Genomic DNA, 20658 nt, shown 5'->3' on the forward strand with positions numbered 1-20658 from the left:
GGCCTGCCTGACTGGTCATTCTGACCATGTCATCTATTATCCAGGCTAATGAGCTGGCCTGCCTGACTGGTCACTCTGACTGTGTCCTCTATTATCCAGGCTAATGAGCTGGCCTGCCTGACTGGTCACTCTGACTGTGTCCTCTATTATCCAGGCTAATGAGCTGGCCTGCCTGACTGGTCACTCTGACCGTGTCCTCTCAGTGTCCACCTCCAGGGCGGGTCAGTTGTGCACAAGTTCCCTTGACAGCAGCCTGCGCATCTGGAAGTACAATAACCAATCACAGCACATCGTACCAGGGCACAACGGGGCCGTGACGTTTGTGTGTGCCTCGGCAGCAGGGAAGGTGCTGTCTGGTAGCAGGTAATGGGGGAAAGAACTTGTATTTTAGCTTCACTCTTGAAAAACGGGACTTAATTTATGCACATAAAGCATCTTCAGATTAGCATGAACAGTCCTATTAGGCTAATCAAGGACTACTGCACTTTCCGCTTTAACTGGATTTTGATAAGAAGAAACTTCCTTTAATTAAAACATTCAATAAAAGCGGAAAGTGTTGTCCCTTATTAGACTCTGCAGACTGCACAGGGAAATCTGGAACGACTTTTAATGCACGTGCATTGAGCACTGTTTTCTGAGAGTGGGGCTCATTACCATTCTTTGTAAGAAGATACTCAGAAGTCCTGTTGCGAAGTCACTGGCCACCAATAACCTGCCAATGATCTTTGTGCATGAATATATCAAAGTACCATTATGGTAAATACATTATTGTTTTCTTACTGAAATCAGAATAACTTGATGTAAGAATAACCCATGAACAAACCTTTGTTTTTTAATTTAGTGTAAAATCTTTAATATTTGTGGGTCATTAATGTCAGTTGGTTTCGTGGGCTGACCGATCCTTAAATGTAACAAAATCACATCAGAAAATGACTGATGCAAATTCTACTTTTTTTCAGTATGCAAAAGACACAAATGTACGTGCTGACAAATGATTTTATAGTATCTGGTAATAAGAGTGTGTAATTTATGATGAGAGAGTTCAAGTAATTTGTGTCGCTATTAATACTCTGTGTGTTCAGTTATCTGTGCTGAAACAAAAGTTTAGTAGGTATATCAACATTTCTTTTCAACTGCTTGATGATATGTTTTAGAGTTAAGCTACTTCATTTTACATAGCGTTTTCTTCTGTTGACAATACTGTTACTGTTATAGTTACTTCATTTTATGTTGACTCCTTACTAATGGCTTTTAACTGATGCATGTTTTCTGTTGTTGACAGGGATGGTACATTCAGACTGTGGAGTAAAGAAGCAGGAAGTGCAGTGTACATCTGTCAAGTTTCACTGAAGGTATTGTGAGGAGCATTTAAAATAATGGATCTGGTTTATAACAAACATGTAAAGAGAGTGCTATTGACTCAATGCCCCCTTATGACTGCTATTGACTCCTGTGTCAGTCTGTTGGTGTTTGATTCCCATGTGCTATTTACTTGTTTGTCCATGTAAGCTATTGGAAAGGCAGTGACTTGTGACTGCTATTGACTCCTGACTGAATCAAGGGATGTGATTCCTGAATGCTATTGACTCCTGACTGAATCAAGGGATGTGACTTGTGACTGCTATTGACTCCTGACTGAATCAAGGGATGTGACTTGTGAATGCTATTGACTCCTGACTGAATCAAGGGATGTGATTCCTGAATGCTATTGACTCCTGACTGAATCAAGGGATGTGATTCCTGAATGCTATTGACTCCTGACTGAATCAAGGAATGTGACTTGTGACTGCTATTGACTCCTGACTGAATCAAGTGATGTGACTTGTGACAGCTATTGACTCCTGACTGAATAAAGGGTTGTGACTTGTGACTGCTATTGACTCCTGACTGAATCAAGGGATGTGACTTGTGACTGCTATTGACTCCTGACTGAATCAAGGGATGTGACTGCTATTGACTCCTGACTGAATCAAGGGATGTGGCTTGTGACTGCTATTGACTCCTGACTGAATCAACGGATGTGACTTGCAACCGCTATTGACTTCTGACTTATTCAAGGGATGTGATTCCTTAATGCTATTGACTCCTGACTGAATCAAGGGATGTGACTTGAGACAGCTATTGACTCCTGACTGAATCAAGGGATGTGACTTGCGACTGCTATTGACTCCTAACTGAATCAAGGGATGTGACATGTGACAGCTATTGACTCCTGACTGAATCAAGGGATGTTACTTGTGACTGCTATTGACTCCTGACTGAATCAAGGGATATGATTCCTGAATGCTATTGACTCCTGACTGAATCAAGGGATGTGACTTGTGACTGCTATTGACTCCTGACTGAATCAAGGGATGTGACAGCTATTGACTCATGACTGAATCAAGGGAGGTGACTTGTGACTGCTATTGACTCCTGACTGAATCAAGGGATGTGATTCCTGAATGCTATTGACTCCTGACTGAATCAAGGGATGTAACTTGTGACAGCTATTGACTCCTGACTGAATCAAGGGATGTGACTTGTGACAGCTATTGACTCCTGACTGAATCAAGGGATGTGACTTGTGACAGCTATTGACTCCTGGCTGAATCAAGGGATGTGACTTGTGACAGCTATTGACTCCTGACTGAATAAAGGGATGTGACTTGTGACAGCTATTGACTCCTCACTGAATCAAGGGATGTGACTTGTGACAGCTATTGACTCTTGACTGAATCAAGGGATGTGACTTGTGACAGCTATTGACTCCTGGCTGAATCAAGGGATGTGACTTGTGACAGCTATTGACTCCTGACTGAATAAAGGGATGTGACTTGTGACAGCTATTGACTCCTGACTGAATCAAGGGATGTGACTTGTGACTGCTATTGACTCCTGACTGAATCAAGGGATGTGACTTGTGACTGCTATTGACTCCTGACTGAATCAAGGGATGTGATACCTGAATACTATTGACTCCTGACTGAATCAAGGGTTGAAACTTGTGACAGCTATTGACTCCTGACTGAATCAAGGGATGTGACTTGTGACAGCTATTGACTCCTAACTGAATCAAGGGATGTGACTTGTGACGGCTATTGACTCCTGACTGAATCAAGGGATGTGACCTGTGACAGCTATTGACTCCTGACTGAATCAAGGGATGTGAACTGTGACAGCTATTGACTCCTGACTGAATCAAAGGATGTGATTCCTGAATGCTATTGACTCCTGACTGAATCAAGGGATGTGATTCCCATACGCTATGTTCTTGTGTCCCTTCTGTAGGCCAGTGGGAAGGCTGTGACCTGTGGCTGCTGGCTGGATGATGACACATGTGTGACCGGCTCTGATGACTGCTCCATTTCCATCTGGCACATCAACAAGGATGGCAGGTGCGTTTTTATACACCCCCTCATGGTATCATGCTTATAATATGACCCTTGCTCTGGAAAAACTGGGCTTAATGCATGTGCTTTAAGTTGTATCTTAGATTAGTCTGTGAAGTCCGCACTGGCTAATGAGAGACAACACTTTCTGCTTTTATGGAATTGTTTGTATAAAGGAAGTATATTTTTACCAAAAATCTATTTAATGTTGAAAATGTTCCCCTGATTAGCCTGTGCCAAATGCACAGGCTAATCTGGGATGACACTTTACACACATGCATTAAACCCTGTTTGGAAACAGCAAGGTTCAGAAACTTTGTAAAAACGAGGCTGGCTCACTTAGTTGGTAAAGGGAAGGATTACACATGGGAGTATTGCAGCCAGGTTATCCCATCCCTGCCATATTACTTGTTTGGAGGTTGATCATCAAATCTTTCCTACAGGTCAATATTTTATGCAGGTGTTAATCTCTGTCCAACCCCTTATTTGTTTATTTAAATAACTGTTTTCAACTTCTGATAAAATGTTTGAGGCTGAACTTAGGGCTGAAAGTATTGAACTTAGTGTGTATTGATGTTACAGTATTTTATCATTTATAGCACCCATGCACTTCCTAAGTGTGGGAGGTGTAAGTATTTACAAAAACTGTTTTTGTGATAAATGACAATTATTAACATTTGTGGTGTTATATAAAGTGTGTTTGTTTTGTTGAAATTGATTTGAGTTTTAAACTGAAAATGTTTACCTCTGAGTTGATTTCAATTTAAATACCTTTATACACTTATATGGATAAAAGGGTACAAACTGACTAGATAAGTAAGTATGGTACATTACATTAGTCAGCCATGTATAAGGCTGAGTTAAGCATGGCAATCTCATTAAATGTGTTATTTAACAGAAAAACAAATATATACATTATCAGAGTGGTTCTGAAGTCAAGCCTGATGACTGAGAGCCCGTTGCTAAGCATAGAGAGTCCCAAGGGCCCTAGCAACCGTGTGTTCTTTACTGCGGAATGGTGTGGAGCTGTTAAGGCCTGGAACCCAGACGGGCAGCTGGCCAGGCTGCAGACAAACTGCGGGTAAACTAGTTATAATTACGCGTTAAAATCTATCTCTGCTCGCCGAATTTCAGGGTCTGTACTTAGTCACTAAATCGTCAGGGGAAGATATAATTGACTATCAATAAGCACAGTTTTGCTTTCAAGATGAGAAAACAAACATTACCGAAATAGTATAGTGTCACGATAAGAGGAAAATTGTTTAATTATCCAACCACAAATGTTTGCCGTACTCGTTCAGCACGTCTGGAAATGGTTCCTGAACGACCGAATAGGAGTGAACTTGTCGGTCGATCGGTCCGTATTAAGTGTCCGCCCTCTAATTCAAGTTGTTTTCATCCGATCTTCACCAAACTTGGTCAGAATTTGTATCTAGATGATGTCTAGGTCAAGTTTGAATATGGGTCATGCTGGGTCAAAAACTAGGTCATGGGGTCAATTAGTGCCTTAAAAACATTCAGCATGTTTTCTGCTCTATAATTCAACTAGTTTTCATCCAATCTTCACCAAACTTGGTCAGAAGTTTTATCTAGATGATCTTTAGGCCAAGTTCGAACATGGGCCATGCTGGGCCAAAAACTAGGTACCCTGGCCACAGTGTGTTTTTTAACATTCAGCATGGTGTCCGCTCTATAATTCAAGTAGTTTTCATCTGATCTTCACTAAACTTGATCAGAAGTTTTATCTAGATGATCTTAAGGCCAAGTTCAAACATGGGCCTTGCCGGGTCAAAAACTAGGTCACGGGGTCACTTAGTGCGTTTAAAACATTGAGCATGGTGTCCGCTCTCTAATTGAAGTAGTCTACTTCTGATCTTCACCAAACTTGGTCAGAAGTTTTATATAGATGATCTCTGGGCTATGTTTGAACATGGGCCATGACAGGCCAGAAACTAGGTCATGGGGTCACAAAATGCTTTTTACACTTTCAGTATGGTGTCCCCTCTCTATTTCAAGTACTTATCATCCGCTCTTAATGAAACTTGGTCAAAAGTTTTATCTAGATGATCTCTAGGCCATGTTCGAACATGGGCCATGCCGGGCCAAAAATTAGGTCAGGGAGTCATTTAGTGCGTTCAACACATTCAGCATGGTGTTCCGTATTTCAAGTACTTTTCATCCGCTCTTCATGTGGGGGTATAGGTCACCTCTTTGACTTAGCTCTAGTTAAACTTTTTATGCCCCCGGATCAAAAGATCGGGGCATATTGTTTTTGGCCTGTCTGTCTGTCAGTCATTCCTTCATTCATTGTGTGTGTCCCAAAACTTTAACCATGGTTAAAGTTTTGCAATAACTTTTGCATTATTGAAGATAGCAACTTGATATTTGGCATGCATGTGTATCTCATGGAGCTGCACATTTTGAATGGTAAAAGGTCAAGGTCATCCTTCAAGGTCAAATTTATTGCTTCAAAGAGACTCAATAGGGGGCATTGTGTTTCTGACAAACACATCTCTTGTTTTTATTAGCTCACCTGAGCACAAAGTGATCGCCTTTTGTCCATCGTGCATCGTGCGTCCGTCGTCAACATTTGCCTTGTGAACACTGTAGAGGCCACATTTATTGTCCGATCTTTATGAAACTTGGTCAGAACATTTGTCCCAATGATACCCCAACCGAGTTCGAAACTGGGTCATGCTGGGTAAAAAACTAGGTCACTAGGTCAAAAAAAAGAAAAACCTTGTGTACACTGTAGAAGTCACATTTGATGCCCAATCTTCATGTAACTTTGTCAAAATGTTTGTCTTAATGATATGTTGGTTGAGTTCAAAAATGGTTTCGGTCCATTGAAAAACATGGCCGCCAGGGGGCGGGGCAGTATTCCTTATATGGCTGTAGAGAAACCTTGTGAACACTCTAGAAGTCACAATTTTTGCCCAATCATCATGAAACTTTATCAAAACATTGGTCTCATTGATATCTCGGACGAGTTCTAAAATGGTCCAGATCGGTGAAAAAACATGGCAGCCAGGGGTCAGGCCAGTTTTCTCTATATGTATATAGTGAAAACATGTTCAAGTCACATTTTTGGTCCAATCTTTATGAAATTTGGTCAGAACATTTGTTTCCTGGATACGACGGTTGAGTTTGAAAATGGTTCGGATCGGTAAAAAAACATGGCCGCCAGGGGGCAGTGCAGTTTTGCTTATATGGCTATAGTTAAACCTTGTTAACACTCAAGGAGTCACATTTATAGTCCAATCTTCATGAAACTTGATCTGAATATTTGTTTTTATGATAGCTAGGCTGAGTTAGAAAATGGTTTCGGTCTGTTGAAAAATATGGCCGCCAGGGTGCGGGGCAGCTTTGCTTATATGGTAATAGTAAAACCTTGTTAACACTCTAGAAGTAACATTTATAGCCCAATCTTTATGGAACTTGGTCCGAAGATTTGTTGTATTGATAGGTTGGCTGAGTTCGAAAATGGTTACGGTTTGTTGAAAAACATGGCCGCCAGGGTAGCGGCAGTTTTCATAATATGACTATATTAAAACCATGTTACCACTCTAGTTGTTATGCGGATGTTGGTGCACAATGATGATGATGATGATTATGATGATTATGATGATGCTGGTAATGGATTCAGAAACATTAACCACAACCCAAATATCTAATTATAATTATTGCATTACTCAAATTAATTATTGCCATTACTTATGATTGTTATCTATATCTTTGCAGAAATTTAACAGTGGTAAAACCAATAAAACAACAAGAAGTGTTGCATATGAATCTTATTTGACTTTTCATTCACTTATCCTAGGCTACTCTCTATAAAACTCATTTATACCTGTGCCTGCATTGTTGCCAGGTGGTAATTGTGTAACACTCCTGGAAATTGACCCCAATTGACTGGGCACTTTCATCAAAGACCTTTGTGTTGATGTCAGATGGAAACCATTCATAAGATAGATGAGACATTACAACTTAAAATGTTTTACCCCTACAATTTTAATTAAGTCAGTAGTGTGTGTGTGATTATGAAAGATTTGTGATTTTAGCAGGTTTTATTGTTGTTTCAATTGGATTTATCAATGCAAGGTGAGTCCTAAAATTGTTTCAGTTGTTTAAAAACACTTTGTCAAAAATGTGAACAATTTGGTAGTAAAAAAACAACAACTTATCACATCTTTTAAGAAGCACAAACAACTGTTTCAAGAAAAGTTGATTTGCATTTGTTTTTGCAAAAATAATGTATTTATGCTACAGATTTGTTGTGCATTTAAATTACAAATAGTTGGATACATGTAGTTGTTTTGATATGATACATTTTCAAATGTAGTGTGTGTTTACTTCTATATTTGCACACAATTATAACTATAAGAAAGATCAAGTGATGTTTTGTACTATAAAAGATCAATATTGAATTGCTAGTAGCTGTACATATTCTCATACTCATTTACTTTTTTATAACTGACTTTGATATATGATAACAATTCAACATATTTTATTTAATTATGCAAAAACTATTTTATAAAAACACAATCTCTTGAACAAATACGGTTGTTTTTAGTATCTAAAAGTGTTCTGGCTAAACAGATTTTATACAGTCATCCCCTATAAGATGCTGAGATGCTTATCTCATGATCTCGAATTTGGACAACAATTTGTTGAAAAATGTACTTCCATTTTCTTTTGCTGATGCTCATTATTAAATTACTGTCCTCATATTACTTTTATCCAAAATAATAGCTTTGTCGCAACAGGTAACAAATGTTGATTTAAAAAATTTTAAACACACACACACAAAACTACTGATAACGCATATATGTATATATCTGCCGAAACAGCAAACCTTTTCTTTTCATAAAACAACGTTAACAACCCTTGTTCCCTTGATACAACGGTTGATTTAAAAAATGGTCTTGATCCATCTAGTAACATGACCGCCAGGGGGCGTCATTTTCCTTATATTTATACACTGAAAAAGCCTGTGAACACTCTAAAAGTCACATTTTAAGGCCAATCATCATGAAACTTGGTCAAAACATTGGTTTTATTGATATGTCGGATGAGTTTGAAAATGGTGGTGATCGGTGGAAAAACATTGCCGCCAGGGGATGGGGCAGTTTTCTCTATATGTTTGTAAGAAGAATTTTCCTTATATATATATATATATTCAAAAAACATCTGGGTATTAAAAACATGGCCGCCAGGGTGGGTGGGGTAATTTTCTATATAGGCCTATTGTGAATACTTTGGAACACCTTATTTTGAAGTCAGTCATACTAATAATTTGGAATATTTGCTGAAGAGTTTTAATCTTTGTTTCTTTCCGTCTAAGTATGTCAGGTGAGTGACCCAGGGCCCTTTGGGGCCTCTTGTTTATATTTCTTGTTATATTAAGTGTTTTTTTTTATTCAGTTTTAGCGATTATAAACCAATTTTGTCGTTGTCTATAGTATACCTGTAGTAATTGGTGACATCATAATCAACTTTTTATAAATTGAGAACTGTGAAATTAAACAAGCTAAACCTTATACTATTGCGTTGTTATAAGTTGTGCAATTAAGGATACAGGATAAATCACTGCTACCTGTTGAGAACAAAAGAAGGTTTCCCACACATATCAAATTTAACCCGATGTTCTAGCAAGCACTATCAATGAGGTTACGCAACAGACAGGTGATAGTGTATTTGACTCTCGATGTCCCGCTATACTTGTTGATCGGCAGTAGTTTTATTTTCCCTTATCTATTAATAGCCTCAGATTTTGAATGATCTGTGCTGCGCAAAAATACCACATGATTAAGATGCAGCAAATAGTGGACTATTTTAATCATTCATAAACATTCTCTTCTGCAACACGTATAATTACAAAAAATATATTGTTTTTTTATACGCTCCATTAAAAAATATTTCATTAACATGATATTCACATTATGCGTTGATTTGTGAATGAATATAGTGGAAGAACTGAAACCTCTGGCAGAAACTCTTTCTCTGCAAGGATGTGGCAGTAATCAAGTTTTGGGTCTCTAACAAATCTGGCTTGCAAAACGTGGTATTAAACTTAGTTGTTTGCAAGCCATGTCCCTATGGTCAGGGGCAAGGTCACACAAATTGTGTTGCACACTGCCATTTAATAGCATAGTGAACACCATTTCTTCCTTAAAATATTTTTTATATGCTTTTTAGCTCATCTATTTTTTGAAAAAAAATTATGAGCTATTGTCATCCACCTTGGCGTCGGCGTCCGGTTAAGTTTTGCGTTTAGGTACACTTTTCTCATAAAGTGTCAATGCTATTGCTTTCAAACTTGGTACACTTACTTACTATCATGAGGGGACGGTGCAGGCAAAGTTAGATAATTTTGGCTTGCATTTTGACAGAATTATGTGCCCTTTTTATACTTAGAAAATTGAAAATTTGGTTAAGTTTTGTGTTTAGGTCCACTTTTTTCCTAAAGTATCAAAGCCATTGCTTTCATACTTGCAACACTTACTAACTATCGTAAGGGGACTGTGCAGGCAAAGTTATGTAACTCTGACTGGCATTTTGACAGAATTATGTGCCCTTTTTATACTTAGAAAATTGAAAATTTGGTTAAGTTTTGTGTTTAGGTCCACTGCACATTTTGAGTGGTGGAAGTTCAAGGTCAAGGTCATCTTTCAAGGTAAAAATAAAATAAAATTCAATGCGGCGTTCTCATGAAGCTGCACATTTTGAGTGGTGGAAGTTCAAGGTCAAGGTCATCCTTCAAGGTCAAGGTCATCCTTCAAGGTCAAAGGTCAATAAAAAATATATAAATTCAAAGCGGCGTTCTCATGAAGCTGCACATTTTGAGTGGTGGAAGTTCAAGGTCAAGGTCATTCTTCAAGGTCAAGGTCATCCTTCAAGGTCAAAGGTCAAAAAAATAATAATTTCAAAGCGGCATTATCATGAAGCTGCACATTTTGAGTGGTGGAAGTTCAAGGTCAAGGTCATCCTTCAAGGTCAAGGTCATCCTTCAAGGTCAAAGGTCAAAAAAATAATATTTCAAAGCAGCCTTCTCATAAAGCTGCACATTTTGAGTGGTGGAAGTTCATGGTCAAGGTCATCCTTCAAGGTCAAAGGTAATTTTTTTTTTTTAAATCAAAGCGGCGCAATAGGGGGCATTGTGTTTCTGACAAACACATCTCTTGTTTTTTTCAAACATGGTTGAAAACCACAAATATTTATTTTTATTATTTTATTTTTGAAATACCGTCCAAGAATCTCCCCCCCCCTAAAAAAAAATATAGTTTTTTTTCCCATTGTTTTTGCATTTTTGGAAGATAATGTAATAAATGACCACACCCCCACACTATACAACCCTCTCCACTCCACCCCTCCCTCCTTTGTGATTGAAATTGAGATAGGTCCCTACACCTTTAAAAAGAAAAATAGATGAGCAACAGCAAGGCGGTGCTCTTGTTTTGGTGGATTACATGAACTTTGATGTCAAGTATATACATGGATAGTTGAATGAGGCACAACAATATTCATTTCTCACTATCTTATATGTAATAACATCACCTTTTCCTATCAACATTTGTTGCTCACTATCTTATATGTAATAACATCACCTTTTCCTATCAACATTTGTTGCTTACAAAATTCTCATTAGTTTCTGGTTGTTTAATGCAGAGCCTTATTTCTGAAAGGCTTATCAATAGATGATTTTTTAAGTGGTTGTTTTCAAAGTTTTATTAAGTAGGGGATATAAATTCAATGAATCTGATTGTTTATATTTTCGCACAGGCCAAGCTGCATGTTGCTGAAAATGCGCTACTTGAGCAACATGACATTGCTGGTGACAACCATGTTGGGATACATGCATGTTATCAATGTACAAGGTCTTGTAGAGGTGAGCATAACCATCACTCTTATTCTAAACACCCCATTAACTTGGTAAAGAGGGCTTTTCTGGAATCACTATGGACTTCTTTCCGTTTGTCTGTCTGTCCATAGACACTGACTTTTCTGAAGTTGTTCTTCAACATCTTTCAACAAACAAACTTTAAACTTTCAGGCATATTTGCACTCCTGAAGGGTGCCATAAACTTTGATCACTGTACATCAGTTTGTGTTACTGCAGTTTTGTTTCTGCTCTATAACTCAACCAGTTTTCATCTGAACGTCACTTAACTTAAAAATGTTTATAAGCAAAAATGGTCTTACTCCTTATGATGATGTTGATGTTGAATAGTGATGATGTTGGTGCTAATGCTGTTGCTAATGATGATAACAGTTGCAATCATATTGATGATGCTGATTCAATTTTATTTTTTCTTCTTCATTTATAGCTCGACTATTATGTATGAAATATATATAGTGGAGCTATTCTACTCACCCCGGCGTTGGCATGAGCGTTAGCGTGAGCGTGCAAATGTTAAAGTTTGCGTACCACCCCAAATATTTCCTATGTCCCTAGACATATTGCTTTAATATTTTGCATGCTTCTTTACCAACATGACCCCAACCTATAAACAAGAGCAGACAACTGTATCAAGCATTTTGTAAGAATTATGGCCCCTTTTTCACTTAGAATATGCATATTATTGATAAATCTATGTTAAAGTTTGCGTACCACCTCAAATATTTTCAATGTCCCTTGACATATTGCTTTCATATTTTGCAAACTTCTTTACCAACATGACCCCAATCTATAAACAAGAGCAGACAACTGTATCAAGCATTTTGTAAGAATTATGGCCCTTTTTTCATTTAGAATATGCATATTATCGATAAATCTATGTTAAAGCTTGCATACCACCTCAAATATTTTCAATGTCCCTTGACATATTGCTTTCATATTTTGCAAACTTCTTTACCAACATGACCCAAATCTATAAACAAGAGCAGACAACTGTATCAAGCATTTTGTAAGAATTATGGCCCTTTTTTGTCTTCGTAACTGAATATTTTGTTAAATTTTGTGTTTAGATCCACTTGACTTCTAAAGTATCAAAGCTTTTGCTTTCAAACTTCAAATATTTTCTTACTATCATGAGGGTACTGTACCTGGCAAGTTCAATTTGACATTGACCTTTGAATGACCTTGACTCTCAAGGTCAAAATAATAAATTTTAGTTAAATTGCCATAACTTCTTTATTTATGATCAGATTTTATTAATACTTTGACAAAACAACACTTACCTGAATACCACAATGGATTCCACCCAAACAATACCCCACGCCCCAACCCAGAATCCCTGCCTCCCCACCCCCCCCCCCAAAAAAAAAAAATAAAAAAATATTTGTTTTTTGCTTTTTTTATTTTTGAAAGATCGTCTAATAAATGACCACACCCCACATTATACCCCCCTCTCTAGTGTTTTTCCAAGGAGGGCAAAGGGGCATGGCGCATTACTTTCAAAAAGGGCATTTTAGCGCGCAGTTTAGGCAAAAAAGGGCTAAAACATTCCCGGAATACCTGAACTACGGGGAAACATGTAATCGCATCAGAAGCAGTTGTGGAAAAAATAACATATTAACAAGCACATTTATTGGTTATAGATGTATTTAACTTACTATGATTTATATTAATATATTTACCTTGCAATGTACATTTAAGTTCCATGCTGTTTCAATAAACTGTACAGCACGACAAACATAATAAAGCAATATATGCATATGAATCTGATTATACCCAGATCCACTAACATATAAATGAAACCATGTTTGTCTTATCCCATTTTTTAACAATAATCTTGACAGATGTTTAAAATAACATTGCGAGTAAATTGATCGCTAACAATATGCATACACTCGTTTCCGTGACATACATCCACCGAGTAGATTACAAATAAATAAATAATGTTGTTGCTATCTAAAACATTTTTATGCATCGTTGATTATCACAGACATTTCATAAATTCCTTCTTAATGTATAATCTCCATCGTTAATTTGATCGTTTACGACGTTATTTGCCATTTTTGCCGAGTCACAATTTAATTCTGTATAGTCCGCCATGTTGATAAAATGTCAAATGATGTAAGCGACAGGCGCGCATAGAAATGTTAAATCGTATACGCGATTCGAATTTTGTTAAATTAGTATACGTCTCAGTAATTATTTTAATAATTAGATCTAATTATCTTAAAGACAAAAACGATAAAGAATAAATTTGTTTGTGATTTTAAGTGTAATTATGCGTAAAAATATATGTTTTGATATAACTGAATAATGCATGCAATGCACAATTGCCACGAGAATAACATCGAGTTTTCATCAAAAGTCTCCGAAGTAATGATTTTATTGTAGATGGTGTACACATTGCCGACCAAAAAGTGAGCTTGGTATAACATAGCCTCCGGCATTATCGATTGATACTGACACGGGGTTATTCACGCATGACTAATTCACAGCTTTGTGACAGTCAGTTTGACTACCTATAAATCGAGCACTGTTATAGATTAAATCTACTCGATTAATGTAGTCAATCAGACGTTGACGTCTCTCGAGTAAATCAAGCTCAGTCGGAGCGTCACAGACAATCAAGGAAGCTGATTTTGCGATCGCAAGGCAATAAAGATGTTATCGAAAAGGGCGCGTGGCGAAATTTTCCTTTGAAAAGAAGGGCGCGTGGCGAAATTTTTCATTTGTCTTTGAAAAGGGCAGAGTGGCGATCCGGAAGGGCGGCGTGGCTTTTCGCCACCCTAAAATGGCCTGGGAAAAACACTACTCTCAACCCCCCCCCCACCCAAAAAGAATATTTTTTAGCTCCACTGGCCAGAGGCCAGCGGAGCTTATGTCATGGTCCTGTGTCCGTCGTGCCTGCGTGCGTGCGTTAACTTTTTCTTTAAACATTTTCTTCTCCTAAACGACTGGTCCAATTCTGATAAAATTTCTCAGGAATGTTCCTGGGGTGAACCTCTTTCAAATTTGTTCAAATTATGCCCTTGGGGTCAAATTTGACCCTGCCCCGGGGGGTCAAAAAATTGAAAATTTGCTTATATAAGGCCTATTTTGTGAAAACTTAAAAAATCTTTTCGTCCATAACCATTGGGCCTAGGGCTACTGAATTTGGTATGTATTGACATCTTATAGTCCTCTACCAAGTTTCTTCAAATAATGCCCCTGGGGTCAAATTTGACCCTGCCCTGGGGGGTCAGAAAATTTGCTTATATGAGGCCTATTTTGTGAAAACTTAAAAAATCTTATCGTCCATAACCATTGGGCCTAGGGCTACAAAATTTGGTATGTAGTGACATCTTATAGTCCTCTACCAAGTTTGTTCAAATTATGCCCCTGGGGTCAAATTTGACCCTGCTCCGGGGGGTCAACAAATTGAAGATTTGCTTATATAAGGCCTATTTTGTGAAAACTTTAAAAATTCTCTTGTCCATAACCATTGGGCCTAGGGCTACCAAATATGGTATGTATTGACATCTTATAGTCCTCTACCAAGTTTCTTCAAATTATGCCCCTGGGGTCAAATTTGACCCTGCCCTGGGGGGTCAAAAAATTGAAAATTTGCTTATATAAGGCCTATTCTGTGCAAACTTTAAAACGCTTCTTGTCCAAACCATATGGCATAGGGCTTCCAAATTTGGTATGTAATGACATCTAATAGTCCTCTACCAAGTTTGTTCAAATTAGGCCCCTCGGATCAAATTTGACAGTTGCCCAGGGGTCACAAAATTGAACATATGCTTATATAGGGCCCATTTTGTGCAAACTTTAAAAATCTTTATGTCCATAACCATTGGGCCTATTTCTACCTAATTCAGTATTTAGTGACATATAATAGTTCTCTACTTAGTTAGTTCAAATTATGCCCCTGGGGACAAATTTGACCCTGCCCTGGGGGTCACAAAAATGAACATATGCTTTATCCTCGATGTATCTAAAATCGCGATGTATGTTGAATCGCGGCCATTTTTGTTTTGATTCGAAATCTCGCGAGAGGTCACGGGTCGGTGATTTTAGTGACGTCACATTTACTACAAAGTGTACTCGATCGTATTTGCTGTCAAAATGAAAACATGAGATTTAAACAGGTATTTATCACTAGGTCTTCGTAGATGTACCAAAATTTAACATTTTTTGTTATACCCATTTATATTACCATGGATATTCAATATTTTCTTTGTTTATCAATAACTTTTTTTTACTTGTTACATGTCGGCTGCAAGTGTTTACGTCCATGAATGAAAGTCACGTGACTGAATTTTTATAGAAAGGCCAAGCATCTCAAAATATATGGGTTTTTGAAACTCACACCTGTAACACCATTTTTTGTTTATTTTAGAAACACCCACAGCCTATAAGGAAAAAATATCGACTTTATTCACCATCTTCTTTGATAAATGCTTTCAAAGCAGTGAAAGATGATGGAATGTCCGTTCTCAGAGCATCCAGGACTTATATGGTGCCAGAAAACACACTCAGGGACAGGGTTTTGGGGAAAGTTGACCCAGAAACAGTTGTAATGGGGAAGGTCCCATTGTTTGATGAGTTTGAAGAGGCCCAAATTGTTAACCATTTCAAAGCCATGGCTGATTTAGGTTATGGTTATACGCAGCAGGAGTGTATTGATGTTGCTTCACAGTTTGCTGTGCAGTTGGGTAAGAGGACAGTTGACACACCCCTCTTCATGATGTGGATGAAAGGGTTTCTAAAGAGATGGCCAGAAATGAGGGTTGTTAAACCAAGAGCACTTGATCATGTGAGGGCCAAAATGGCGAGTGAAAAGATGGTGTCTAACTTCTTTGAAAATTACCAGAAATGTTTACAGAAGCATGATCTCCAAGATAAGCCCCATTTGCTTTACAATATTGATGAGAAGGGTGTATCAATTGATCACAAGCCACCATACATAGTAGCTAGTTCTAACTATCCTGCGCAAGCTGTGACCTCTGACAAAGGTAAAACAGTTACAATCATTGGCGCTGGCAGTGCAAGTGGTACAGCAGTTCCACCATTCTTTGTTTTCCCGGGCAAGCGGATGAACAGTGACTTGTGGAAAGGGGCATCACCAGGAGCCAGTGGAACAATGTCAGAAAGTGGTTGGTCTAACACCCAGGTTTTCATTAAGTATCTGACCAAACACTTCATACAATTTATGCCTGGCAGGTGTGAATCCAAAATTCTGCTGCTTTTAGATGGTCATAGGTCCCATGTATCATTAATTCTGGCAGAGTGGGCAAAGGAGAATGGTATAATTTTGTATGTTTTACCAGCCCACACAAGCCACCTGCTCCAACCTCTAGATGTAGCCTGTTATGGCCTGTTCCAGCGGATGTACCATTCGCGATGCCACAAAATTATCCGTGAGACATCAGCTGCCATCAATCAGTATAATGTTTGTGATATCGTCTGCCACGTTTATCACAAAGCATTGTCAGCAGAAAACCTTCAAGTTGGCTTTCGCAAAACAGGACTGTTCCCCCTAAATAAGGATGCAATTCCCAGGGAAAGTATGTTTCCAGCCCAAGTGTATCATTCAGATGACACTGATGATTCTGATTTAACTGTAGAGGGAGGGCTTCAAATTGGACCTGAAAATGAACACACCAGCACTTTTTTTGAAACTGTAGAACAAAAAATAAGATCAGTAAAAAATAAAAAAGCTAAGAAACCAAGGAAAACGGTGAGCAGACTGGTGTCTGGAAAAGAACTTACCAGTAATGAGGTAATGGAGGCCATAAAAAATCATGAACAAAATCAAAAACCTACCTTGAAAAAATCTCAGGAAACACAAAAAGGTAAGCTCGCAGTAAAAAAAAGTAAGCAAATTGTTGCAACAACAGCACCTAGTCCAGTAGCAGGCCCATCTTGTGTTGACAGAGCAGTGGACTGTTCCAGTAACAGCAGTGACAGTGATGAGGCTTCTGATGAAAAATGTTGTTTGTCACAGATTCCAACCAAAGGAACTGTCCGGCTGTATTTCTCTGGCATTTGTTAAGTGGGTGCAGTGTGATGGTTTAAAAAATGGCATGCCATGCAAGCACTGGACACACCTAACATTCTGCACACCTGTAAGGTGTGTCAGAAGGGGTGACAAAATCCTGTGCTGCCATTGCAATAGCAATGAAGAATAGTTGAAGTCCAACAAACGCTTGTAAATATGTTAAATTGTGTTGAATTGTGTTGAAACATTTTAATTATTGTACAGTTGACACCCTTTATATGACTAATTAACATTACAACCCAATTACTCAATTGTATCGGCCTAAATAATAAACTGTGTGCTTGACGTCAGAGGTCGCGACCTTACATTCATCTGTCAAAATGGCGGACAATGTAAACATGTTGTCAAAAATACTGTTGTTATGGATTAGTTAGCGCGAGTTGCAGGAAATAAATATGCTCCATTTACTAATGTAATATTGGTTTCTTTCAACAAGGTAAGTTATACAATGCTTTAATGTTTGTTTGTTGCTAATTTTAATACAAAACATTAACACCGCGAATCAACATACATCGAGGATATATGTATGGCCTATTTTGTGCAAACTTTAAAAATCTTCTTGTTCATAATTATAGAGCCTAGGGCTACTAAATTTGGTGAGTTGTGATATCTAATAGTCCTCTACCAAATTTGTTCAAATTATTCCCCTGGGCTCAAATTTGACCCTGCCCTGGGCTTCACAAAACTGAACATTTGACGTTTACCAGGGGAGATTACTGCGGCCGTGTGGCTGTGACCAACAACAACAACAACAACATCTTGTAAACATGAGATAAAACCCTGTCATTTAGTGCCATTTTAGATCAGATGGTGACTGTTTACAAAGGAATTGAAGTAAGAAAAAGTGTTATGAATGTTTTTCTTATAAACTGAAAAAAGTCGGGTTTTATTTAAATATGTCGAAAGTGAACATATATCCGGATAGTCCATATAAACGGACTCCCAGAGTCTTTGATAATTTTTGCTATGGCGGCTCTGGCAGTCCATATGCACCCCTTCATAAACATGGGTGCAGTTCAGTGCAGCGAATCCGTGCGCTTCACTAAACAGACGTCATTCGAGACAAATTGAGGAAAATAATGAATAAACTTCACAAAGATGTTAAATTTACCTGAATGGCAACCTACGGATGTTATCCTTTGCATGCACCCTAGAAAAACACGACGATGTTTCAACACGCTTTTCTCGTAGTTGCAATAATTCAACTCTCAGCTAAGGCTGAGAGTTGCAATGCTCTCGCTCTTGTCCATGGGTGCAAACTGTTATCAACAATTCAAAGGTTAATTAACACTGAAACTGCAAGAGCTTATTAAAATTTACCTATCTAAACCACAAACTCATCCAAACGGTAATAATAAGCAAGAAATAATTTATTTGTATTGACTAAGGTTTTGTTTTGTACGCTGTAACCGCCATAATGGAAAATTGACCCAATATAGTTCAGGTCGCATTACACCAATATTTTGTATTGATCTTAGAAGTCAAATGTATAACTTAATTAATTACATTTATAAATACGTGTATAAAGAAATAATCTTTAAATTATCATAATATTCTAAGGCCTGTTGGTCTTAGGGATGTGTGGGTTGTTAATTATATTTTGAGATGATTCTTTACAAAGAAAGATGCTACTATTGTGTTTGTTATAAATGTGTGAAAGGCTCTAAGAAGGAACCACAGATTATTAACCCTTTACCAAACACTTACAAGATTTTACGGGTTTGTAGCTGACAACTTTATAAATAATTGTGATAAAAGGAGAAATTGCTCAAGATGAGCGATTTCTCCTTTTATCACAATTATTTCTACCCTTCCTGATCATTTCCTTCATATTCCATTACAATTTAATTGTCGTCTGCAACCTCTTTCAAATTGGGGAAAGTCCAAAATGTGTCGTTTGGTAAAGGGTTAAGGCATTTTGATTCCTATGGGTCTTGTGAATCTGTTTCAAATCAAATGCGTAGATTTGATCTTCAGCATCTAAAAATATGTGAAATAGAAAGAACGACAATATCTTTTGGAGAGATAAATGTACCTTCGTTATAAGCAAAGGACCTGTGCAACAATTCCCGGGCTTTTTAGTCTGTTTAGTTAACACGGTAGTAACTTTTTCCATGTATAAAAAAGCTCACCCTTCCAACTTTTAAGCACCAAGTGGGACGAGGGATAGAAAGAGAAAGTCACATGCTTGAGTACATTTCTAACCCATGCGCATTGCACGTATTTTTCGCATAAAAAAACAGTGGAGCGATACAGGGCCATCATGGCCCTTTTGTTTCTTTGAAACATGGTTAAAAAAACAAAAATAAATATTAATTTACTTTATTTTTGAAGGACCGTCCAAACTTCCCACCCAAGCTATTGCTATCAAAGTTGAAATAAAATCTTATTAGTTTGTTTTATGTCTTAACAAATGTTCAATAGATTGTGGAAAATATACCTGAACCATTTAGTCTATCAGCCAGATGGGTTGGGGTGTACCACTCAGGGGGGGCAAAACAACACCTATCTTACTTCATTGTATACTCAGTATAAAGAAACAAAATGAGTGATAACAATCTCAGTTGGGCAGCTATAAGTTATTATTGAGCTGTTTCTATGACAACCGTCAGGCTTTGACTAAATAGCTGGTTTAGCTAGTATAATTCTCAAATATTTCTTCAAAATTAGTTCTAGAAAAAAAGTTTGGTGTTAAAATGAAGATTATGATTATTACCTAATATGATCTGCCCTTAAATATGCAAATTAGTACATTTGCATATCTATGAATATTAATGAGATTGCAAAAAAAAGTTCCTAAAAACTAGCAAGCCTCCAGAATAGTAGGGTCAATATATGAAAAAAAATACCTTCAACCACCAAAAAGTTTCTACAAAAGGTATTATTACTGAACCTGGTAGGGTAGAAGCTTCTTTAAAACATATTAAAAGTTTACCACAATTGGACCTCCGGAAAGTTTTTTGTTCGAGATGGCCGCCAAGATGGCCGCCAATACCTATTAATGATCACAACTATGTAACTATACAATCAAATTTTATGAATTTGGTGTCTATTCCTAAGTTTCAAGGGGCAAAGAACACATAAAGATCATCAGACATTGTTTAAGTGTACAATAGTACACACAAATCCAACATGGCGTCCCAAATAGCCGCCAAGATGCCCGCCAAAACCTATTAATGATCATAACTATGTAAATATCCACTCAAATTTGATTATTTTGGTGGACATAAATAGGTTTCAAGGGGCAAAGAACACATTAAGATTATCAGAAATTGTTTAAGTTTACTATATTACACACAAATCCAACATGGCGCCCAAAATGGCCGCCAAGATGGCCATCAAAACTT

General features: G+C 37.7%; 1 protein-coding gene across 2 annotated transcripts in view; it reads left to right on the forward strand.

Annotated features, from left to right (window-relative positions):
- Nucleotides 1-20658, forward strand: part of LOC127841230 (telomerase protein component 1-like) — a 153018-nt gene that overhangs the window by 113472 nt on the left and 18888 nt on the right. For both annotated transcript variants that reach the window (XM_052369888.1, XM_052369889.1), the window contains 5 exons: nt 155-363; nt 1283-1352; nt 3271-3377; nt 4294-4452; nt 11154-11259. In XM_052369888.1, the coding sequence (XP_052225848.1) occupies nt 155-363; nt 1283-1352; nt 3271-3377; nt 4294-4452; nt 11154-11259 (651 nt within the window). The remainder of the gene's footprint in view (nt 1-154; nt 364-1282; nt 1353-3270; nt 3378-4293; nt 4453-11153; nt 11260-20658) is intronic.

Source organism: Dreissena polymorpha, chromosome 8 (assembly GCF_020536995.1).
Source record: "Dreissena polymorpha isolate Duluth1 chromosome 8, UMN_Dpol_1.0, whole genome shotgun sequence".
In the NCBI taxonomy this organism is placed as follows: Eukaryota; Metazoa; Mollusca; class Bivalvia; order Myida; family Dreissenidae; genus Dreissena; species Dreissena polymorpha.